The 25842-nt window shown below is 43.0% G+C and overlaps 1 protein-coding gene across 1 annotated transcript in view; it reads left to right on the top strand.

Moving 5' to 3' along the window:
* Positions 1 to 25331, top strand: part of LOC128657225 (zinc finger protein OZF-like) — a 66717-nt gene extending 41386 nt beyond the window's left edge. The window contains exon 7 of the mRNA XM_053711490.1: positions 23749 to 25331. Coding sequence (XP_053567465.1) covers positions 23749 to 24680 — 932 coding nt within the window. The 3' untranslated portion in view covers positions 24681 to 25331. The remainder of the gene's footprint in view (positions 1 to 23748) is intronic.
* The last annotated feature ends 511 nt before the right edge of the window (positions 25332 to 25842 follow it).

Genomic DNA, 25842 nt, shown 5'->3' with positions numbered 1-25842 from the left:
TCCTAAAAAAAGAAACTTGAGACTGTAACAATTGCGCCTTAAATAGATTAATTTTCATTTCTGCCTATTTCAGAGCACTGCAAAGATCATGTAAAATAATAAGATGTTCCTCCCTAGACTCAGTCTCTATCAGCAAATCATCTACATATTGTAAAATGTTATCTCCATAATTTAGCGGTTGAATAATCTCTACCAGCACCTTATGGAAATAAAATGGTGAAGAATGAAAACCCATAAGTAAAACATTGAACAAATATTGAGTTTGCCTAAGACAGAATGAGAATTTATACTGACAGGATGCAGGTGCACAGCGAAAAAATCCATATGCAATGTCCAAACATGAAAACCACTTAGCATCCCCTCTTATTTCCCATAAAATATCTGGAGTGGTAGCAACTAAATGAGCAGCCTGAGGTGTGTGTTTATTTACCATGCGTAAATCTACAACTAACCTCCAAGAGCCATCAGGCTTCTTCACTGGCCAAATTGGGGAATTGCAAGCTGCTTTTTGGGGAATTGCAAGGTTGCTTTCACAGGTTGCTAAGGGTGTAATAATACTAATAGCTCTAGGACCATTTTCTTTTCCCTGTGACTGCTGAAGTCTAACAGTAAAATCTCTTTTAATATGCCCTTTCTGACTGCATTTAAAACACACAATATCATTATAACCACCTTGATCTTTATCTTTTCCTCTATCTACAGAACCTCCTTGAATTGGGAAATTGCGTACTTTCCCAAATCCACAGGAAGGTAGGGCAGAAGCACGCCCACGTGTTCTACCCCTGAAAAATCCTCTCCCACTTCCTATATTAGAAATAGGCAACTTTAGCAGAACCTGAGGACTTTTTACCCAACAACTGCTGAGCCTTCATTAAAATTGATGCTGCATGGTCAACAGTAGATCAATCAAAAGCCCTGAGTTTTAAATCATCACTTAACCCTTCAATACAACTCACAAATTCAGTAACACATTGCTTATGTTCATCAACATTCATGGTATTTGGATCTTTATTTATTACAAGACACCAAGCCCTCATCCGCATAGTAGCACTTATACGCATATCATCATTTTTATCCCTTTTTAAAGATATCCAAAGCATTAGGGGTTACTTTTCTATCCCTGTAGCACTCTGCACAACCAACAGCACTCTTTCTTGTGCTGTGGGAAAATATTCATCCCTAACCTCATGGTCAGTGGCTAGAGGGTGGAAAACAGAACTTTTTTGTTCAATTTTACTTGCTATTAAAGATGAGGCTTTCTCTTGCAAGGTGTATCCAGTCCACGGATTCATCCTTACTTGTGGGATATTCTCATTCCCTACAGGAAGTGGCAAAGAGAGCACACAGCAGAGCTGTCCATATAGCTCCCCCTCTGGCTCCGCCCCCCAGTCATTCTCTTTGCCGCTCTAACAAGTAGCATCTCCACGGGAGGGTAAAGTAAATGTGGTGTTAGATTTGTAGTTTTTATATCTTCAATCAAAAGTTTGTTATTTTTAAATAGTACCGGTTTGTGCTATTTACTCTCTGGCAGAAATATGATGAAGAATTCTGCTGAGAGGAATATGATTTTAGCATGTTGTAACTAAAATCCATTGCTGTTCCCACACAGGACTGAGGAGTACCAGAAAACTTCAGTTGGGGGGAACAGTTTGCAGGCTTAACTGCTTTGAGGTATGTTTCAGTCATCTTTTTTCTAGTCAAGACAAGATAATGCTAGAAGACTGACAAGATTCCCCATGTGGGAAGGGTAAGCCATGTTCTGAAACTTAGTATAGAACTAGAGGCTTATTTAAGTGGGCTCAATAGACTCGTTATCACTTTAGCAGGGCAATCGATTATTTTGTTTAGAAAAATACTCTTTATTGACACTTTTAAGCACTTTTGGTGTGTTTATTGGGGTTTTATTTCACATGGCATTATTTTTAGTCACCTAAATTGGGTTCTGAAGGCCCCACAGCTCCGGAGTGGAGTGGGAGGGGCCTAATTTCGCGCCTCAGTTGCGCAGTTTATTCTGACAAGATTTCCCTGCATGCTGCTTCACATGGGTCCAGAGACTGCTTGAGGACTTCAGGAGGCTTGCTGTGGCAAGTTGCTGTAGTTTATTAACCGGTTGTTTGCTTTAGGCGGCTCCGGTTTGGGCATTAAAGGGTTAATCAGGGTTAATGAAACTTGCTGTGCAATCATATCGAAGCATTAGGCACATACTGTAAAAATTTCAAGAGATTTGGTTCATTTTTCACCGTTTTGTAAAATTGTGTGCGCTTTTATTATCTTAAAGGCACAGTACCATTTATTGCAAATTGTATTTTTTATTACATAAAGTGTTTTTCCAAGCCTGCTTGTGTATAATACCAATCTGTTAAACATGTCTGACACTAAGGAAAAGCCTTGCTCTATGTGTTCAGAAGCCATGGTGGAACCCCCACTCAAAATGTGTCCCAAGTGCACTAATGTGTCTATACACTTTAAAGATCATATTGTGTCACTTAAAAATATAGCCCTAGATGATTCTTTGACTGAAGGTAATGAGGATAATCTGCCTTCCTCTCCCCATGTGTCATCACCAGTTACGCCCGCTCAAGCGATACCTAGTACCTCTAGTGCATTAGCACCTATTACATTGCAACAACTGGCGGCAGTCATGGATAATTCCCTTGCGGCCTTTCTATCCAAACTGCCAGTTTTCCCTAAAAAGCGCGATAGCTCTGTTTTGAGAACAGATGAGGAGCAATCGGAAGCTTTGGGAGGTTTATCTGATGTACCCTCAAAACACTCTGAAGTAGGGGCGAGGGATGTTATGTCTGAGGAAGAAATTTCTGACTCAGGAAAAGTTTCTTAGCGGGCAGAATCAGATTCACTAGCATTTAAATTTAAATTAGAACACCTCTGCGTACTGCTTAGGGAGGTCTTATCAACTCTGGATGATTGTGACCCTATGGTGGTCCCAGAGAAATTGTGTAAAATTGACAAATATCTAGAAGTCCCTGTATACACTGATGCGTTTCCGATCCCTAAGAGGGTGGCGGATATTGTTGCTAGGGAGTGGGAAAGACCAGGTGTACCTTTTGTTCCCCCACCTATCTTTAAGAAAATGTTCCCCATAACTGATCCCAGGCGGGACGCGTGGTAGACAGTCCCTAAGGTAGAGGGGGCAGTTTCAACCCTAGCCAAACGCACAACCATACCAATTGAAGACAGTTGTGCTTTCAAAGATCCTATGGATAAAAAATTAGAAGGTTTACTAAAGAAAATATTTGTTGAACAAGGTTTCCTTCTCCAACCTATTGCCTGCATTATTCCTGTAACTACTGCAGCGGCTTTCTGGTTTGAGGCGCTGGAGGAGTCGCTCCAGACGGAGACCTCATCTGACGAAATTATGGATAGAATTAAGGCTCTAAAGCTGGCTAATTCTTTTATCACAGATGCCGCTTTGTAATTAGCTAAGTTAGCGGCGAAAAATTCTGGTTTTGCCATCATGGCGCGCAGAGCGCTTTGGCTTAAATCATGGTCGGCCGACGTGTCGTCTAAAACAAAATTACTGAATATTCCTTTCAAGGGAAAGACCCTTTTCGGGCTCGAGTTGAAAGAGATTATTTTGGATATCACTGGGGGAAAGGGCCATGCCCTCCCGCAAGATAGGCCTTTTAAGGCTAATTTTCGTTCCTTTCGCAACTTCAGGAGCGGTCCTGCTTCAGCCTCTGCTACCGCAAAGCAAGAGGGTAACACTTCACAGCCCAAGGCAACCTGGAAGCCTTTGCACAAAGGGCTGGAACAAAGGTAAACAGGCTAAGAAGCCTGCAGCTGCTACTAAGACAGCATGAAGGGGTAGCCCCCGATCCGGGACCGGATCTGGTAGGGGGCAGACTCTCTCTCTTTGCTCAGGCTTGGGCAAGAGATGTTCCCGATCCCTGGGCATTAGAGATAGTTGCTCAGGGATATCTTCTAGAATTCAAGGACTCTCCTCCAAGGGGAAGGTTCCACATTTCTCGTCTGTCTACAGACCAGACAAAGAAAGAGGCGTAGAAGATCTACTCAAGATGGGAGTGATATATCCAGTTCCAATGACAGAACAAGGACTGGGTTTTTACTCAAACCTGTTTGTGGTTCCCAAAAAGGAAGGAACTTTCAGACCAATCCTGGATCTAAAAATTCTAAACAAATTCCTCAGAGTTCCATCTTTCAAGATGGAGACCATTCGGACAATCTTACCGATGATCCAGGAAGGTCAATATATGACTACCGTGGATCTAAAGGATGCATACCTTCATATTCCTATCCACAAAGATCACATCAGTTCCTAAGGTTCGCCTTTCTGGACAAGCATTACCAGTTCGTGGCCCTTCCCTTCGGGTTGGCCACCGCTCCCAGAATTTTCACAAAAGTGCTAGGGTCCCTTCTAGCAGTACTAAGACCGCGGGGCATTGCAGTAGCACCTTATCTGGATGACATCTTAATACAGGCGTCGTCTTTTCCCAGAGCCAAGGCTCATACGGAGATTGTTCTGGCCTTTCTAAGGTCTCACGGGTGGAAGGTGAACACCGAAAAAAGTTCTCTGTCCCCGCTCACAAGGGTTCCCTTCCTGGGAACATTAATAGACTCTGTAGAAATGAAAATATTTCTGACGGAGGTCAGAAGGTTAAAGCTTCTAAATACTTGCCGAGCTCTTCATTCCATTCCTCGGCCATCTGTAGCTCAGTGCATGGAGATATTCGGATTAATGGTAGCAGCAATGGACGTAGTCCCTTTTGCTCAAATTCATCTCAGGCCACTGCAATTGTGCATGCTCAAACAGTGGAATGGAGATTATGCAGATTTGTCTCCTCAAATCCAACTGGACCAGAAAACCAGAGATTCTCTTCTCTGGTGGTTGTCTCAGGATCACCTGTCGCAGGGAATGTGCTTCCGCAGACCGGAGTGGATCATTGTAACGACCGACGCCAGTCTGTTAGGCTGGGGCGCGGTCTGGGGCTCCCTGAAAGCTCAGGGCCTATGGTCTCGGGAAGAGTCTCTTCTCCCGATAAACATTTTGGAACTGAGAGCGATATTCAACACGCTCCAGGCATGGCCTCAGCTAGCGGCGGCCAAGTTTATCAGATTTCAGTCGGACAACATCACGACTGTAGCATACATAAATCATCAGGGAGGAACAAAGAGTTCCTTAGCGATGAAGGAAGTAACCAAGATAATCAGGTGGGCGGAGGATCACTCTTGCCATCTATCTGCAATTCACATCCCAGGAGTAGACAACTGGGAAGCGGATTTCCTAAGTCGTCAGAATTTTCACCCGGGGGAGTGGGAACTCCACCCGGAGGTATTTGCTCAGCTGACTCAGCTATGGGGTATTCCAGAGTTGGATCTGGTGGCGTTCCGTCAGAACACCAAACTTCCTCTTTACGGATCCAGGTCCAGGGACCCCAAGGCGGCATTGATAGATGCTCTAGTAGCGCCTTGGTTCTTCAATCTGGCCTGTGTCTTTCCACCGTTTCCCCTTCTCCCTCGGCTGGTAGCCAGAATCAAACAGGAGAAGGCCTCGGTAATTCTGATAGCACCTGCGTGGCCACGCAGGACTTGGTATGCAGACCTAGTGGACATGTCTTCTGTCCCACCATGGACACTGCCAATGAGGCAGGATCTTCTAATACAGGGTCCAATCAAGCATCCAAATCTAGTTTCTCTGCAGCTGACTGCTTGGAGATTGAACGCTTAATTCTATCCAAGCGTGGGTTCTCTGAATCAGTTATAGATACTCTGATCCAAGCTAGAAAACCTGTCACCAGGAAAATTTACCATAAGATATGGCGGAAATATCTTTGTTGGTGTGAATCCAAGGGTAACTCATGGAATAAGATTAGGATTCCAAGGATATTGTCTTTTCTCCAAGAAGGATTGGAGAAAGGTTTATCAGCTAGTTCCTTAAAGGGGCAGATATCCGCTCTGTCTATCCTTTTACACAAGCGTCTGGCAGAAGTACCAAATGTTCAAGCGTTTGCACAGGCGTTAGTCAGAATCAAGCCTGTCTATAAACCTGTGGCTCCTCCATGGAGTCTAAATTTAGTTCTTTCAGTTCTTCAAGGGGTTCCATTTGAACCTTTACATTCCATAGATATTAAGTTATTATCTTGGAAAGTTTTGTTTTTGGTAGCTATATCTTCTGCTCGAAGAGTTTCAGAATTATCTGCTTTGCAGTGTAATTCACCCTATCTGGTGTTCCATGCAGATAAGGTAGTTTTGCGTACCAAACCTGGTTTTCTTCCTAAAGTTGTTTCTAATAAGAACATTAACCAGGAAATCATTGTTCCTTCTCTGTGTCCTAATCCAGCTTCTAAGAAGGAACGGCTTTTACACAGTCTTGATGTGGTTCGTGCTTTGAAATTCTATTTACAAGCAACTAAGGATTTCAGACAAACATCATCTTTGTTTGTTGTCTATTCTGGTAAGAGGAGAGGTCAAAAAGCGATGGCTACCTCTCTTTCCTTCTGGTTGAAAAGCATCATCCGATTGGCTTATGAGACTGCTGGGCAGCAGCCTCCTGAACGAATTACAGCTCATTCCACCAGAGCTGTGGCTTCCACTTGGGCCTTCAAGAATGAGGCTTCTGTTGAACAGATTTGTAAGGCAGCGACTTGGTCTTCACTGCATACTTTTGCCAAATTTTACAAATTCGATACTTTTGCTTCTTCGGAGGCTATTTTTGGGAGAAAGGTTTTGCAAGCAGTGGTGCCTTCCGTTTAGGTTACCTGTCTTGTTCCCTCCCTTCATCCGTGTCCTAAAGCTTTGGTATTGATATCCCACAAGTAAGGATGAATCCGTGGACTGGATACACCTTGCAAGAGAAAACATAATTTATGCTTACCTGATAAATTACATTCTCTTGCGGTGTATCCAGTCCACGGCCCGCCCTGGCAATTAAGTCAGGTTAAATTTTTTTGTTTAAACTACAGTCACCACTGCACCCTATGGTTTCTCCTTTTTCTCCTAACCGTCGGTCGAATGACTGGGGGGCGGAGCCAGAGGGGGAGCTATATGGACAACTCTGCTGTGTGCTCTCTTTGCCACTTCCTGTAGGGAATGAGAATATCCCACAAGTAAGGATGTATCCGTGGACTGGATACACCGCAAGAGAAAGTAATTTATCAGGTAAGCATAAATTCTGTTTTCTCCCTTATCCAACCACTGAGGTGTGAAGGTAACCACAAAAGTAGCATGTTAAGTCTGTCCCTTTCTGGTAAACCTCTTTTAACCATTTCTCCCTCAAAAATACCACAATTATAAAAAGACCCTCTACATTCATCCCAAAGGGGCATTGTTTGAATACATTTTCCATAATCTATTAATGTATACCCAGAGGTTCCCTTTGCATTAATAAGTTCAGCAGCACATTTTTCTAAATCACCTTGTTCCCTTTTCTCCCCAAACCTTTTCAAAGAATCGCTACATCCCACAATATCCTATATAATAAAAGGCCAAGTGTGTTTGTCCGAAGCTGTCATGCGCAGTAGAGACTGCGTACAAGGACAAACACACCTGGCCTTCCAACTGACTTGGCGTCGTGTGGTGGAGTGGGCGTGGCCAGGCGGGTGCGGAGTGGGCGTGGCCGGGCGTGATGCGGGCAGGGTGGGGCCAGATGCCGGGGCCAGCTGCCAGAGCTCTAAAGAGGGGTGATAGAGAGAGCAGAAGAGGGTGGAACAAGAGAGCTGAAGAGGGGGGATAGAGAGAGCGAGAGAGAGACAGCAAAAGAGAGGGGGAGAGAGACAGAAAAAGAGAGGGGGGAGAAAGACAGCAAAAGAGAGGGGGGAGAAAGACAGCAAAAGAGAGGGGGGAGAAAGACAGCAAAAGAGAGGGGGGAGAAAGACAGCAAAAGAGAGGGGGGAGAGTGCGCAAAAGAGAGGGGGGAGAGTGCGCAAAAGAGAGGGGGGAGAGTGCGCAAAAGAGAGGGGGAGAGTGCGCAAAAGAGAGGGGGAGAGAGCGCAAAAGAGAGGGGAGAGAGTGCGCAAAAGAGAGGGGGAGAGAGCGCAAAAGAGAGGGGGGAGAGAGCGCAAAAGAGAGGGGGGAGAGAGCGCAAAAGAGAGGGGGAGAGAGCGCAAAAGAGAGGGGGGAAAAGTGCAAAAAAGAGGGAGAGAGACAGCAAAAGAGGGGGGTAGAGAGCACGAAAGAGAGGGGGGAGAGAGCACAAAAGAGAGGGGGAGAGAGCACAAAAGAGAGGGAGAGAGAGCGCAAAAGAGAGGGGGAGAGAGCGCAAAAGAGAGGGGGAGAGAGCACAAAAGAGAGGGAGGAAAGCGCAAAAGAGAGGGGGGAGAGAGCACAAAAGAGGGGGGAGAGAGCGCAAAAGAGAGGGGGAGAGAGCACAAAAGAGAGGGGGAGAGAGCACGAAAGAGAGGGGGTAGAGAGCATAAAAGAGGGGGGAGAGAGCGCAAAAGAGAGGGGGGAGAGAGCACAAAAGAGAGGGGGGAGAGAGCACAAAAGAGAGGGGGGAGAGAGCGCAAAAGAGAGGGGGGAGAGAGCGCAAAAGAGAGGGGGAGAGAGCGAAAAAAAGAGAGAGGGAGAGAGCACAAAAAACAGAGGGGGAGAGAGCACAAAAGAGAAGGGGAGAGAGCGCAAAAGAGAGGGGGAGAGAGCGCAAAAGAGAGGGGGAGAGAGCGCAAAAGAAAGGGGGAGAGAGCGCAAAAGAGAGGGAGAGAGAGAGCAAAAGAGAGGGAGAGAGCAAAAGAGAAGAGAGAGAGCAAAAGACAAGAGAGAGAGCAAAAGAGAGGAGAGAGAGAGAGCAAACGAGAGGAGAGAGAACAAACGAGAGGGGGGGAAGAGAGAGAGCAAAAGAGAGGGAGAGAGACAGTAAAAGAGGGGGAGAGAGAGAGAGCAAAAGAGAGGGAGAGAGACAGCAAAAGAGAAGGGGGAGAGAGAGCAAAAGAGAGGGGGGGGGGAGAGAGCAAAAGAGAGGGTGGAGAGAGCGAGCAACAGAGAGAAGGGGGAGAGAGAGAGCTAAAGAGAGGGGAGAAAGAGCTCAAAAGAGAGGAGGGATAGAGAGAGAGCAAGGGGTGGGACCGCTGTACTGCAAAAAATGGCCTATGTACACGGGCTTTAGGACTAGTTTCATTAATGTCCCAAATTTTCCAAAACATCCTGTAACTTTTGATGTGAGGCAAATGTATCCTGTGTATTTACAATTTGGGAATTTAGAGTTTTAGCAAGTTGACCCAACTCCATTAATGTGCTAGTAGTAAGATCATTTCCTTCTTAATACAGGGAGAGTCCACAGCTGCATTCATTACTTGTGGGAAATAAAGAACCTGGCCACCAGGAGGAGGCAAAGACACCCCAGCCAAAGGCTTAAATACCTCCCCCACTTCTCTCATCCCCCAGTCATTCTTTGTCTTTCGTCACAGTAGGTTGGCAGAGAAGTGTCAGAAGATTACGGAGTAGTTCCTTAGGAAGGGTATCTGCCCTTTAAGATGGGACTGGAGTTTTTAAGTAGTCTTGTCAGCCTCTCAGTGAGAGCATTGATGAAAGTTAGAGTCTGGAGAGCAGGGAGAGTCTTTCTGCGAAACCATCCAGACTCATATTAACAGCTCCTTAAGCAATCAGCGTTGACGAGTTTTGATGCCTGCTTTCTTCACTCAAGTCCATGTCGGAAGCGCTGATACAATCTGTCAAACTTGAAGGACCGTGTTACTGTTCCACGGCATAGATTCCGGTAAGATTGTTTTATTTTTAACACATATTGTAAACGCTAGAAGACAGGGTGGCTCCTTTTATCTATATGGAATCAATATCTATATGTATCTCCTGAGGGGGATTATGAAAAGTTGGGTTAAATCATATATGCTTTATTTGATTTTCTGATGCTTTTTGTGTATGATGTTTATGGGCTCATAGGCTGAGATGGAACATACAGGTTTCACTTTGAGGGTTGCGTAGCTTAAAAGCTTGGCACGCTTTTTCTCATAGCAGGGACGGTCCTGCATTGCGCAACATGTGACCGGAATGGTCGAGGCTTCCATTTCCTTTCTTTTGGCTGTGTTACTACCGGAGAGGATTTTTATCTCTGTTTTCGGTCTGGGTCATAGGAGGTGGTGGTTGCCCCAGCCATTGGGGGTATATAGGTGCCGCTTTCTTTATTTTAAATAAAGTTCATTTTTTTCTGTAGTCCTCCACATATCGTACTTTAGCTATGGATATTTCTTATCATAAGAGGGTTCTCCCTCTATTTCAAAGAGTAATGCCTGTTTTTACCAGACGTTACTGCGCAGTTTCATACGACGGTGTCTGCGTTCATTAGTGCTTTCCCTCTTAATGCTAAGCGCAAGCAAAAGGTTAAATCTTGCACTCCTGCTCAGGTGGCATCATGTAATTTGTCAGATATATCCAATAAGTTATCCGAGGATGAGGTTCTCTCTGAAACTTCAGAGTATGAACTTTCAGGGTTGGAGTCTGCTGCCTATAATCCTTCGCCTGTGGAGAATCCAGTTTTTAGATTTGGAACAGAACGTTTACGCTTTCAACAAAAGGAGGGTTTGACTACTTTAGAGGTTCCAAAGGCTGCCAGTCGAACCTCTGGGTCCTAAATTTGATGGCAATCATTATTAAGGACAAGTTGAACAGGATTAGATTCCTCTTCCCGTTGTCTGCTTTTTAAGGATCCCAGTTCCGGGCTCTCTATGGGGGTGGGTTCTCTTTTTCCCATCCCTACTTGGCTGATGCTAATTTATGCTTGCCATACGTAATGCTAGCCCATGTCAGCATAGTTCATCATTCATAGAGCCGCCGGATATATGGATGGAAACTGGATTTTCAACCTATGGGATACTTGCTTTTACGGGCGGCGCTTGTTGCCTCAGTTGCTGGAGTGGCTACCTTTTGGGGTGTCTCCTCCGCGAAAATGTTCTAGGTGGAGGGTCTCCTCGACATTTTTTATATAAGAATTACGGCCTTCTGGGTTACTAATTCTTTTATTTGTGCTGTTATTACGCAGATTAATTAGCCTATGGCTAAGACTTCAGGTTTTCTGTTCAGGCCCGTGAGGCGCTCTGACAGATATAACTTCTAAGTCTAGTCTCTTTCCCTCTCCTTTAAGGGAAAGAGTTTGACTACCTCCACGGTTTCTTGGGCCAAGGGTGCCTTCATACCGTAAGCTAAGAAGAACAATTCTTAGGGACAAAGTTCATATTTTTGTTCCTTTAGTTCTGATAAAAGCCCAGCGTCAGAGGCCTTTGCTAAACCAGAGCCTGCCAAGACTAAGTCCGCATGAAGGGGCGACCCGCGGTCCTATTTTGGATCGTGTAGGGGCAGGCTGTCGCTCTTTCATAGGTTTGGTTCAGGGAAGTACAGGATCCTTGGGTCCTGGAGGTCATAGCTCAGGGTTGCAAGAGAGGTTTCAAATCTCATCCTCTCAACCTGTTCTCAAGACTAGGAAAGAGGGAAGCCTTTCTGGAGTGCGTAAGGGATCTGTCCTCCTTTGGAGTCATTGTACCAGTGCCTATCATAGAGAGAGTTTTGGGATACTATTCAAACATTTTCGTGGTCAGAAAGGAAGGAGGAATCTTTCTGTCCAGTTCTGGACCTAAAGTGCTTAAACAAATTTCTAAATGTCCCCTCTTAAAGATGGAGATAATAAGGTCCATCCTTCCCTTAATTCGGGAAGGGCAGTTTTTGACCACTATAGATCTGAAGGAGGCACCCCTTCACCTTCCAATCCACAGGGAACACTTCCAGTTCCTCAGGTTTAGGTGCCTGGACCAGCACTTCCAGTTCATTGCACTTCCGTTTGGTCCAGCTACTGTTCCAAGAATTTTATGAAGGTTCTAGGGGCTTTTCTAGCAGTCGCCAGAACCCGAGTGTAGCAGTAGCTCCCTTCTTGGACGACATTCTGGTACAAGCACCATAGTTTCGTCTGGCGGAATACCATTCGGAAACTTTCCTCTGGGCAAGATACAAGCACCAGGGTGGAATTCCTGAGCATGATATTAGATTCCATAGACATGAGAATATTTCTTACAGACCAGAGAAGTTGTAAACTAGCTTCAACATGTCTTGCCCTCCAGACCTCCTTAAGGCCATCTGTGGCTCAGTTTATGGAGGTGATTGGTCTCATGATGTCCAGCATGGACATCACTACGGACGCAAGTTTGTCAGGATGGGAAGCTGTTTGGGGCGCATAGTGGTGCAGGGCCTGTGGACGCAGGAGGAGAGCTCCCTCCCGTTCAGCATTCTAGACCTTCGGGCGATATGCAATGCTCTGAAGGTTTGGCCCCTACTGGGTTGGTCCCAATTTATCTGATTCCAATCAGATCATATATCCCTGATGGCTTCTATCATCCATCTGGGGGGGAACGAGAAGCTTCCTTGCATTGAGGGAAGTATCTCGGATTCTGGGGTGGGCGGAGACCCACAATTGTTCGCTGTCAGCGATCCAAAATCTGACAGGTGGGAACGCCGGAGATAGGTCTCATGGCGTCCCATCTCAATACCTAGCTAGCCAGATATGGGTCGAAGTTCAGGGGTCCTCAGGCAGAGCTAATAGATGTATTAGCAGTGCCTTGGAGGTTCAATCTAATTTCTCTTTTCCTGCCATTGCCACTCCTTCCTTGACTGGTGGCTCGAATCTTTCGGGAGCAGGTGTCAGTGATACTGATTGCTCCATCGTGGCCGCAAAGGATATGGATCTAGTGGGGATGTCTTAATTTTTCCTTGGAGGTTACCTTGTCGCAGGGATCTGCTGGAACAAGGCCCCTTTATTCATCAAAATCTAGATTCTCTGAGGCTGACTGAGTGAAGATTGAATGCTTAGTCTTAGCCAAGAGAGGGTTTTCTGAGAGTGTTATCGATACTCTCATTCAAGCTCGTAAGCCGGTTACTCGTCGCATCTTTCATAAGGTGTGGAAGACCTACTTATTCTGGTGTAACGAGCGTGGTTTGTTCTGGCACAGGGTAAAGGTTGCCAGGATTCCTTCTTTCTCCAGGTTGGACTGGAGAAGGGCCTCTCAACTAGTTCCTTGAAGAGACAGATTTCGGCCCTTTCTTTCTGCACAAGAGGTTCGCTGAGCTTCTGGATGTACAGTCTTTTGTTTAGGTTCTAACTAGGATCAGGAGGGTGTTTAGATCGAATGCTCCTCCTTGGAGTTTAAATCTTATTCTTAAGTTTTGCAACAGGCTCTGTTTGAGCCTATGCACAGGGTTGACATTAAAGTTTTTTGTCTTGGAAGGTTCCTTTTCTTCTAGCTATTGTTACTAGGTGCAGAGTCTCTGAGATTGCTGCCTTGCAATGTGACCCTCCTTATCTGGTGTTCCATGCTGATAAGGCTGTTCTACGAACTAAGTTAGGATTTCTTCCTAAGGTTGTGTCAAATCGCAACATCAATCAAGAAATTGTGGTTCCTTCTTTATGTCCTAATCCTTCTTCATCGAAAGAACGTTTACTGAATAATCTGGATGTGGTTCGTGACTTGAAGTTCTATATTCAGGCTGCAAAGTAATTTAGACAAACTTCTTCTCTGTTTATTATCTATTCTGGGAAGCGTAGGGGTCAGAGGGCCTCTTCGACTTCCTTATATTTTTGGTTGAGGAGTATTATCCGCTTAGCATATGAGTCAGTGGGTCTTAAACCTCCTCAGAGGATTACTGCTTATTCTACGAGAGCAGTGGTTTCCTCTTGGGCCTTCAAAAAATGAGGCCTCTATGGATCAGGTTTGTAAGACGTGCTACCTGGTCCTCCTTACATACTTTTTCCAAATTTTACAAGTTTGATGTTTTTGCTTCTGCTGAAGCAGCATTCGGGAGAAAGGTTTTGCAGGCTGTGGTGCCCTCAGGGGCCACCTCTCTTTTTTACCCTCCCCTTAGCATTCAGTGTCCTCTGTATTGTTTCCCACAAGTAATGAATGCAGCTGTGGACTCTCCCTGTATTAAGAAGGAAAACATAAATTATGACTTACCAGATAATTTCCTTTCCTTCGATACAGGGAGAGTGCACAGCTCCCGCCCGTGTTCTCTGATGGGCGGCCCTAATTTTATTTTGTTTTCTTCTGGCACCTTTTTCACCCTGATATTTCTCCTACTGTTTCCTTGGCAGAATGACTAGGGGATGAGGGAAGTAGGGGAGGTATTTAAGCCAATGGCTGGGGTGTCTATGCCTCCTCCTGGTGGCCACGTTTTGTATTTCCCACAAGTAATGAATGCAGCTGTGGATTCTACCTGTATCGAAGGAAAGGAAATGATCTGGTAAGTCATAATTTATGGGGTTTTTTACCGTGTTATCCTCAATCTGATTCAGTTCTGTCTGCAAAATGTTATTTTTATCAATGTATCTCGCATTTCCTGAGCACCAGGAAAGTCTTTTAAATGTAAAGTTGCTTTTATCTTACTAGGTACAGAATTTGTAGGAGCTTTTTGGATCACAGAAATGTGTTGCAATATTTGCTGACACTTTTCAAAGAGCTTTTTACACTATTCTGCAGATGTTATGCATGTAGCATATTGATTTAAACATCTTTCATTCCTACCCAGCACATAAATTTATTTCATAAATACAGTAACCATTTTTGCAAGAGCTGCACATTTCAATTTACTCTTAACTATCCACAATTTTCTTTTATCAATCTTATTACATTGCTGTAAAAACCACGAAAGCAACTCTTTCCAAACCTCTTGGAAAGTGCACCCCATAACATCTAGAGGCTGATGTAAATAACAGTATTCTATTCCCTTTAACCATTTTATTATTTTACAGCAATATTTAAGCAACTAATAGTGTACAGAATCAATATTTTACATACAATAACCTGTTACAACACTCACGTACCAAGTAAACCTCTGATGTATGTCCCCAGGAGCGAGCACACTCCCAGATACAGCTCAGACACTGAGTGTGCTGCGGAGACTTCCTTTCCTTCCACAGCGCAGATTCCAGTTCCATGAGCAAAACCTTTCTCCTTTAAATCAAAATATTTTCGACCGGTCGTTGATACATTTTCCTTTCTTTTTAAAGACACAATGAATCCACGGATTTCATCCTTACTTGTGGGATTACGCCTCCTGGTCAGCAGGAGGAGGCAAAGAGCACCACAGCAGAGCTGTTATATAGCTCCTCCCTTCCCTCCCACCCCAGTCATTCTCTTTGCCTGCGTTAGTGATAGGAAGAGGTAAAGTGAGGTGTTAGATTAGATTCTTCAATCAAGAGTTTATTATTTTTAAAATAGTACCAGTGAGTGCTATTTTGTTCTAGGGTGTAGCCATAGTCCTTATCAGTCTCTAGAGTAGAGCTATTGGGGGCTTTAAAGCAATGGGAACTGGTGGTACATAATTCTCACTGCGCCTCCCATACTGTGTTGCTGCCCTTCTGGCGATGGCCTAAGCAGATACTAACTCAGGCCCTATCTGTGTCCACAGGGCTATAGGAGGGAAATGACCTCTTAATCCTGCTTGAGCTGTCCTGCTGTCGGACAGCATCGAGGTAAGTGCAGTCTTTATTAGTCTAGGCCATATATTATCTCAGAGAGGACTCTGCACTTAATTATTCATATGTCATTGGGAACATGGGCTCTCTAGGTGAAGGGCTTCCCCTACAAGACAGCTTTTATGGCTCTCATACTAGAGCATTTTTACAGGCCTAAGCTTGGGGCTATGTTAATGGGGGACACGGGCTCTTTAAAGTGAGGGCATGGTTGTAAAAGCAAGCGGTTTTTAGCGTTCTGAGACCTGATCAGAAGTTTGTTGGGAGAGTGGTCGGAAAACCGGGTGGCAGGTAGGCGCCTCAGCAAAGCTGTTGAGGCGAGGAGGTGTCATTTCTTTTTTTCTGGATAAAGGCATAGTAAAGAAATTGTTTAAAAGATTATCCAGCGCAGTAAAATTGTTGGATTTTTTATTTTTACTTTTAAAGGCACAGTATCCTGGTATTTTTCAGGATGTATCAAGAGGAAAGTTTTTAAATTAGTGCTTGCTCACTCTTGGGTTTTTTTTCATCACATACTGATAAGAGAGTGGTTGGTTAAAAATTTAAGGTGGCAATACAATTTAAAGGGCCAATAAAAAAAATGTTTTTCTTTTCTTCTTAAATATCATGGACTTGGAAGATGTCCAGAATGTTACATGTGCCATGTGTTTGAATGCCAATGTGGAACCTCCTGTTCCTTTTTGTCCCTCATGCATTGAGAGGGCTTTAAACAAAAAAAAATTCTTTGATAACAAATTGTCCAAAGCGGATGCTTCTCAGGAGTCTAACGATGAGATGCAGAGTATGCCGCAGCTTTCTCCCCAAGCGTCACAGCCCTTAACACCTGCTCAAGCAGTGCCATGTACTTCTTCTCAAGTTTCTGCTGCAGTCACATTAAAGGACATAGCTGCAGTTATGTCTTCTACACTTTCTGATGCGTTATCTACCTTTCCCATATTTCAAGGCAAGCGTAAAAGGAAGGACAACTACGTGGTCAATGAAGTTTCTGATGCTATGATGGCAATCTCGGACGTACCCTCCCAGGGTTCTGAGTTGGAAGGTATGGAGGTTCTATCGGAAGATGAAATTTCTGACTCAGGAAGTTCCTTACCTCTGACTGATTCAGAAGTGGTTTCTTTCAGGTTTAAACTAGAACACCTCCGCCTGTTACTCAGGGAGGTTTTAGTGACTTTGGACGACTGTGATTCGATAGTGGTCGCTCCGGAGAAGTTGAGTAAGTTGGACAGATACTTAGAAGTTCCTTCTTACTCTGATGTTTTTCCAGTTCCCAAGAGAACTTCAGAGATTATTTCTAAGGAATGGGAGAGACCAGGTATTCCCTTCTCTCCTCCCATTTTCAAGAAGATGTTCCCTATAGCTGACGCTGTTGGGGAATCTTGGCAGACTGTTCCTAAGGTGGAGGGAGCTATTTCCACCTTGGCTAAATGGACTACTATTCCTATTGAGGATAGTTGTGCTTTTAAAGATCCTATGGATAAGAAGTTGGAGGGTCTACTTCAAAAGATCTATGTTCACCAGGGTTTGCTATTGCAACCGGCTGCTTGCATTGTTACAGTCACTAGTGCAGCAGCTTATTGGTTTGATGCTCTTGCTGAGTCTCTTAAGACTGAGACTTCTTTGGAAGAGATACAGGATTGGATTAAAGCTCTTAAATTAGTTAATTTGTTTATTACTGATGATTCTCTGCAGATTACTAAATTGGCTGCTAAGAGTTCAGGTTTTTCCATCCTAGCCCGCAGAGCCTTATGGTTGAAGCCTTTGTCTGCAGACGTGTCATCCAAGTCTAAACTTCTGGCTATTCTTTACAAGGGAAAGACCCTGTTTGGACCTTTCTTGAAGGAAATTATTTCCGACGTCACGGGAGGCAAGGGTCATTTCCTCCCTTAGGATAAAAGAACCAAGCAGAAAGGTCGACAAAGTAATTTTCGTTCCTTTCGAAATTTCAAGGGAAACTCCTCTTCCTCTAAACAGGAAGGAAACTATTCGCAATCCAAGTCTACCTGGAGACTCAACCAATCGTGGAACAAGGGTAAACAGTCAAAGAAACCTGCTGCTGCCTCCTAGTCAGCATGAAGGGTTTGCCCCCGATCCTGAACCGGATCTGGTAGGGGGCAGACTTTCCTTTTTCATTCAGGCTTGGGTGCAAGATTTTCAGGATCCCTGGGCTATAGAAATAGTGTCTCAGGGATACAAACTGGAGTTCAGAAATTCTTCCCCCCGAGGACGATTTCTTCGTTCAAGATTATCTGAAGACCAGATATAAAGAGAGGTGTTCTTACATTGTGTAAGAGACCTCTCGTCCATGGGAGTAATTTGTCCCGTTCCGATACAGGAACAGGGACAGGGTTTTTATTCAAATCTATTTGTAGTTCCCAAGAAGTAGGGAACTTTCAGACTTATCCTAGACCTCAAGAATCTGAACAAGTTTCTCAGAGTTCCATCTTTCAAGATGGAAACTATTCGTGCCATTCTTCCATTGATCCAGGAGGGTCAATTTATGACGAAAGTGGATCCAAAGGATGCATATCTTCATGTTCCTATCCACAGGGATCAAGGGAACAAGTTCCTGAGGTTTGCCTTTCTGGACAAACATTTTCAGTTTGTGGCTCTTCCTTTCGGTCTGACTACGGCTTTGCGGTGGCACCTTATCTGGACAATATTCTAATCCAGGCGTCATCTTGTCAGCAAACAAAGCCCCATACCGACATTGTGCTATCCTTCCTGAGAGCTCATGGGTGGAAGGTAAATCTGGAAAAGAGTTTGTTAATTCCGAAGACAAGGGTTCCTTTCTTGGGAACTCTAATCAACTCTATATCTATGAAAATTTTTCTGACAGAGGTCAGAAAGTCAAAGATTCTGAATACTTGTCAAGCCCTTAAGTCCACTCCTCAGCTGTCAGTGGCTCAGTGCATGGAGGTAATCGGATTGATGGTGGCTGCAATGGACATCATACCGTTTGCTCGGTTTCACCTCAGGCCTTTGCAGTTAAGCATGCTCCGGAAGTTGAATGGATGATTATACGGACTTGTCTCCTCGAATAACCCTAGATCAAGAGATGAGGGTCTCTCTTCAGTGGTGGTTGTCTCTGGATCATCTATCCCAGGGGACGTGCTTTCACAGACCGTCATGGGTGATTGTGACAACGGATGCCAGCCTTTTAGGATGGGGAGCTGTATGGGGCTCTTTAAAGGCTCAGGGAGTTTGGACTCAGGCAGAGTCTCTTCTTCCCATCAACATCTTAGAACTAAGGGTGATCTTCAATGCTGTTCGGGCCTGGCCTCGGCTTCAGCTCAATTCATCAGATTCCAATCAGACAAAATAACGACAGTGGCTTACATCAGTCATCAGGGAGGAATGAGGAGTTCCTTAGCGATGACCAAAGTAATCAAGACAATCCAGTGGGTGGAGGCCCATTCCTGACATCTGTCAGCAATCCACATCCCAGGGGTGGAAAACTCAGATTTTCTGAGCAGACAGACTTTTCATCCGGGAGAGTGGGAACTCCTTCCAGAAATATTTTCCAAACTGATTCTCAGATGGGGTCAGCCGGAGTTGCATCTCATAGCATCTCATCAGAATGCCAAGCTCCCGAGATACGGATCCAGATCCAGAGATCCCCAGGCCAAGCTGATAGATGCCTTGGCAGTTCCTTGGTCCTTCAGCCTAGCATATCTATTCTCTCCGTTTGCACTGCTTCCCCGGGTTATTGCTCAAATCAAGCAGGAGAAGGCATCAGTGATCCTCATCGCTCCTGCCTGGCCTCGCAGGATTTGGTATGCCGATCTGGTGGACATGTCATCCCTGCCACCTTGGACACTTCCATTAAGGAAGGACCTCATTCAGGGACCCTTCCTTCAACCGAATCTAGCTTCTCTGAAGCTGACTGCTTGGAGATTGAACGTTTAATCCTATTCAAGCGAGGTTTCTCTCATTCGGTCATAGATACCTTAATTCAGGTACGTAAACCTGTAACTAGAAAGATTTACCATAAGATATGGCGTAAATATCTTTATTGGTGTGAATCCAAGGGCTACTCATGGAGTAGAGTTAGGATTCCTAGGATTTTGTCTTTTCTCCAAGAAGGATTGGAGAAGGGTTTATCAGCGAGTTCCCTAAAGGGACAGATCTCTGCTTTATCTATTTTTTTACACAAGTGTCTGGAAGATGTTCCAGATATTCAGTCTTTTTGTTAGGCTTTGATTAGAATCAGGCCTGTGTTTAAACCAATTGCTCCTCCATGGAGTTTGAATTTATTTCTTAGGGTTCTTCAAGGGGTTCCGTTTGAACCTATGCATTCCGTAGATATTAAGTTGTTATCTTGGAAAGTTTTATTTTTTGTTGCCATCTCTTCTGCTCGAAGAGTGTCTGAGCTTTCGGCATTACAGTATAATTCGCCTTACCATATTTTTCATTCGGATAAGGTGGTGTTACGTACCAAACTTGGTTTCCTTCCTAAGGTCGTTTCAGACAAGAACATTAATCAGGAGATTGTTGTTCCTTCGTTGTGTCCTAATCCTTCTTCTCAAAAAGAACGTCTGTTGCACAATTTGGACGTGGTCCGTGCTTTGAAGTTTTATTTGCAAGCAACTAAAGACTTTCGTCAGTCGTCTTCTTTGTTTATCGTTTTTTCTGGGAAACGTAAAGGTCAGAAAGCTATGGCTACCTCTCTTTCCCTTTGGCTGAAGAGTATCATCCGTTTTTACGTATGAAACTGCTGGACAGCAGCCTCCTGAAGGAATTACGGCTCATTCCACTAGGGCGGTTGCTTCCTCATGGGCATTCAAAATTGAAGCTTCTGTAGAACAGATTTGCAAAGCTGCAACTTGGTCCTCTCTTTATACTTTATCTAAATTTTACAAATTTGATACTATTGCCTCTGCTGAGGCTTTTTTTGGGAGCAGGGTTCTTCAAGCAGTGGTGCCTTCCGTTTTAGGGTTCCTGTCTTGTCCCTCCCTTTTCATCCGTGTACTCTAGCTTTGGTATTGTATCCCACAAGTAAGGATGAAATCTGTGGACTCATTGTGTCTTTAAAAAGAAAAGAAAATTTATGCTTACCTGATAAATTTGTTTTGTTTTAGACACGATGAGTCCACGGCCCGCCCTGTTCTATGAGACAGGTTAATTTTTTGTAAACTTCAGACACCTCTGCACCTTGGCTTTTCCTTTCTCTTCTTAACTTCGGTCGAATGACTGGGGTGGGAAGGAAGGGAGGAGCTATATAACAGCTCTGCTGTGGTGCTCTTTGCCTCCTCCTGCCGGCCCGGAGGCGTAATCCCACAAGTAAGGATGAAATCCGTGGACTCATTGTGTCTAAAAAGAAACAAATTTATCAGGTAAGCATAAATTTTCTTTTCCACTTTCTGCCTGGGTTCCCAAGTTCCTTAATTACAAATGTGATCCTTAACTTGTCACCCCTTTTATGTCTGAACTTCGACAGACTTTTTCTTGAACACAAGGTAGCTGTACTTAATACACAGAAGGAAACCTACCCACCTAAAGATAACCCTAATCGTCTGTGAGTCCTGCAAGTTTGTTAATGCTGCCTGCCAATATTACTTCCCACTGAAGCTTGGTACTGCTAAGTCTTCTTGTTTCCTTTCTTGTGCCTGTCCGACTTCTCCACCAATTAGATGTTACAGGAACTTCTCAAACAGAGAGATATAAACAAACTTCTTTTATTCCAATCCATGAACAGCAAGTAACAGGTTAAAATATAACAAACAGGAGACACAGATGTTGAGCATATCATTCCTCCCTCCTGTGTGATTAGTTAACTCAACACGTCTCTTCTCAAAAGACTACAGCAGGCACAAAATAGAAAACCTCCCCAGGCTCCTACTGCTTCTGATATCCTCTTTGTGCCCATGAGACTTCGTACTCCTGTGCTATCCTGGGCTCATAACAGCAAATTGTCCGGTTCGTTGCAAAACTTTAAACTTCTCTGAATATGTCTGGTGGCCTACCATTTAGTCCGATACCCAAGAGTATGTCAAAGCCTGTCAGACATGTGCCATCAACAAGATTCCTTGATCCTTACCTCATGGTCTGCTTCAACCCCTGTCCATACCAAAGCAGCCTTGGACACACATTGCCATGGATTTTGTTGTGGATCTACCTCCTTTCAACAATAATAATCATTTGGGTTGTAGTGGATCGATTTTCTAAGCTTTCCCATTTTGTACCTTTGCCCAAGAATTGGCAGATCTGTTCCACGTGATTCAACTTCAAGGCATTCCCTTGAATATTGTCTCAAAGGTCCTCAATTTGTTTATACCTTCTGGAGAGGTCTATGCAAACTACTTGGTACTACTGTATCCTTGTCCTCTGGATATCGCCCTCAAACAAATGGGCAGACGGAAAGAACGAACCAAGACATAGAGCCTTATCTCTGTGCTTATGTAAATTTACAGCATTCCAACTGAACTGAATTGCTACCCTTAGCAGAACTTGCTAAGAACAGCCACTGGCATTCCTCTCTTCAATGTTCTCCTTTTCAAGCAGCTCCCAGTTACCAACCTTGTGTCTTTCCTCCTTCTGCTCCTTCTGTGGGCGTCCCCGCTGCTGAATGTTGATTTTCCAACTTTACTGCTCATTCTCATCAAATACGCTCTCAGTTATGCATGGCTGTCTCCAGGTACAAGGCCTTTGCTAATCATCGTCAAACTGCTATTTGTGGCTTTACTGTGGGTGATCATGTTAGGGTCTCCACCCGACATATTTACTTATGGCATCCATGTCATAAGTTAGGACCACGATTCATGAGACCCTACAATGTTCTTAAGAGACTTTTGCCTGTTGCCTATAAAGTCACACTACCCAGTACTCCACATCAATCTCGTGTTTTATGTGTCATTGTTCAAACCTTATGTTGTGAATAGATATACTTGAGTCAGACCTCCTCCACTGTTATATCAAGGTGAACCTTAATATGAAATTTCTAAGATTCTGGACGCCAGACTCAGACACAGGCAACTGCAATACCTGGTATACTGGAAGGGTTACTCAGTGGCTAATCCTTCCTGGGTTTCTGCCCGTGATGTGCATGCTACTTCCCTTGTCTCCAGCTTACAGGCCTATCACCCCTCCAAGCCAGCCTAGGTTCCCGGCGGTTGCCATTGCCACCTGTGACATGCTGCCGCTTTTCCTGGCCGTTGCCACGGCTGCCTAAGGTTATTATGCAGCACGTGGTGGGAACATCATAGCCGTGTATCGCCATTACCACTATGGTCCTCACTGTGCACCCTCCTTGGTGCAAGACTGCGCCTATCTAAGGTAACCTCCTTCCATCTTACAGTGTCCTAGTATAGGTTTGCCTTTGTGTACTCCTGGGTGCTATTTGTTATTGTGATGATTGGGCTGCTTGCTTATTACTAAACCCTGCATTGCCTATTGACCAGTCTTCTGCTTAACCCTTTTGCTACTCTGAAAGATTGGACTGCCTGCTTGTTACTGAACCCTGCATTGCCTACTGACCATTCTACTGCTTTACACTTTTGATACCCAGAAAGATTGAACTGCCTGTTTGGTACTAAACCCTATATTGCCTACTGACCATTCTACTGCTTAACCCTTTTGATACCCAGAAAGATTGGCCTGCCTGTTTGGTACTGAATTCTGCAATCAAGTAAACTGTCTGTCTATGTCAATTCTATTATTATTTAATATTAATTACTTTGAAGGTTTGAAATTAAGTTAGGCCAAAGTTTTAAGCTACTTTAAGAATTATTAATCTTTAGCTGAGGAAATTTACTTTTAACTGCACTAAGAATGCATATGGTGCCTGAAGCTCCAACAGTACAGCATGTAGCGCAGAGGAAACAAACTTTACAAAGTCAATATAAGAGACATGAGGGCCATTACCAAAAGCACCATTTGTGCACACAAACAATAGTTCTCAAACACAGTTGTGTAACTAAATATTATTTTAATTACATTAAAAACTTAATTCCAGAAATATCGATTTGCCAATGTTCTCTACATAGATTTTTTTTAAAAAAACATTATACATTACTTTTTTATATGAAATAATAATCTGATGTGAAGGAAATCTTCATTACAAATAAAATACATGTGGTATAAATGTAACAGTCTACAAAATTAAAACTGATTACTTTGTGCACACAAGTATTAGTTATAAAGAGTAGTTTTAAAACTCAAATAAATAAATTACTAAAATTTTCTTTGAATTTTTTTTAAAAGGTCTAAATACATTAAAAAAAATAATAGGTACAAATTATAACTGCATTAATTTCAATATATTTCAGTAATTTACAAATATTAACATTACTCATTGTATTTCTTATCAACAGGTATATTTACAAACTGTAGTAATCCTATTCATGACCAGAGTGCGGATACTTCTTTTAATCTTCTTCAAAATCAGAGAAGCCACATGGGATACTTATGTTCTGAATCTGGAAAATGTTTTACCTTGAAATCAACTGTTAGTAATCATGTGAAAATTCATAGAGAAAAGAAAGTATTTTCATGTTCTCACTGTGGGAAATGTTTTACTCTGAAATCACGTTTTATAACGCATCAGAAAATTCATACAACAGAGAAAGCATTTTCATGTTCTGACTGTGGAAAATGTTTTACTGTGGAATCAAATCTCATAAAACATCAGAAAATTCATACAGGAGAGAAAGTATTTTCATGTTCTGAATGTGGCAAATGTTTTACTCTAAAATCATATCTCATTAAGCATCTGATTATTCATACAGGGGAGAAAGCATTTTCATGTTCTGATTGTGAGAAATGTTTTACTGAAAAATCAAATCTTATTAGGCATCAGAAAATTCATACAGGGGAGAAAGCATTTTCATGTTCTGACTGTGGGAAATTTTTTACTCAGAAATCAGATCGTATTAAGCATCAGAAAGTTCATACAGGAGAGAAAGCATTTTCATGTTCTGATTGTGGGAAATGTTTTACTCAGAAATCACATCTTAATAGACATCTTAAAGTTCATACAGGGGAGAAAGCATTTTCATGTTCTCACTGTGGGAAATGTTTTACTCTGAACTCACATCTTATGAGACATCAGATAATTCATACAGGAGAGAAAGAATTTTCATGTTCTGACTGTGGGAAATGTTTTACTCGGAAAGGACATCTTATTAGGCATCAGAAAGTTCATACAGGAGAGAAAGAATTTTCATGTTCTGACTGTGGGAAATGTTATACTCGGAAATCACATCTTATTGCTCATCTGAAATCTCATATTAAAGGAAATATGTAAAATCAGCGCTGAAGAGGATGACACATAGTTGTCATCTGCACAATGCCTATAATACTTATTATGACTATATGTCATCCTCTGTGGTACCCACTATTGGGGCAGTTTGAGGCCCTTCTGTACCTCAAGGAGTTATAAGATGGCCCTGGGGATTAGGTTTCCATAGCCATGTGATTACATGGCACACGAAAATTGTGTGTTTATTTCAGTAGAGGTTCATATAAGGGGGCCCTTATATGCAGATCAAAAATAGATTAAAAAAAATATCCAAAAGCCCTTATTTATATGTTGATAAATCCATCTTTGAAATGTAGGTACTGTTTGAGGACATTATAGTAAGCTGATCACTGAGGTGACAGTGTTTCCGTAGGTGGAATTTAAAGTGACCAAATGTATACGTTAACATCAGCTAAATAAAATGCATTGTGTTGAAATATAACAAAAAAAAAATAAAAAAAATTCTTTTGATTTTCCAATTCTAATTTTTATTCGCAAATTCCGAATTTATTCCCCATTTCTTCTTGTTTTACAATGGTTACCTATAATACAGTTATAGATCCACAAACGTTTTGACTATAGAATTGAGGAATAAAACTCACATTGTATTGTTTACAACTGTGTTTATTAATATTGTAATAAAATCCTTTTGTTGTAGATTTCTCACGTCATAATATTTAAATAAAATAATGGTACAGTTTGAATCTGCCAGGTCTGCTGAAAAAAACAATGTATAGTTTGGATGCGTTTCTCACTGAAAAAAATTACTTTGAGCACTGCTTAAATGTGAGCAGCATCTAAAAGCTCTGAAACAGCTCAGCACAGGGTGTGAAAGGTACATTAAACAGTTTCAGATTGTAATATAAGATATTTAATTATATGTATTAAAACTACTTTGCAATATACTTTCATTATTTATTTTGCCCCTTCCCTGTAATATAACTCAGAAATTGTTCATTTTTCTAATTCCCTTGAGTTTTTGGAAAGTAATAGCCATGTGGAAACCTATGCCTTTCTTTTCTATTCTGCTGAAGATAATTAGGGACAGATACAGGGCCAGATTAACGCTCCCGCTTGAGCATTAATTGCGCTAGAAGTAAGCTTTTTGCACTTGTTGGGTTGCGCTCATATTACGAGTTGAAAGTAAACTTTGTTTTTTTGCAAAGTA

Source organism: Bombina bombina, chromosome 4, assembly GCF_027579735.1.
Source record: "Bombina bombina isolate aBomBom1 chromosome 4, aBomBom1.pri, whole genome shotgun sequence".
NCBI lineage: Eukaryota > Metazoa > Chordata > Amphibia > Anura > Bombinatoridae > Bombina > Bombina bombina.
This window is presented reverse-complemented; position numbering and strand designations above follow the sequence as displayed.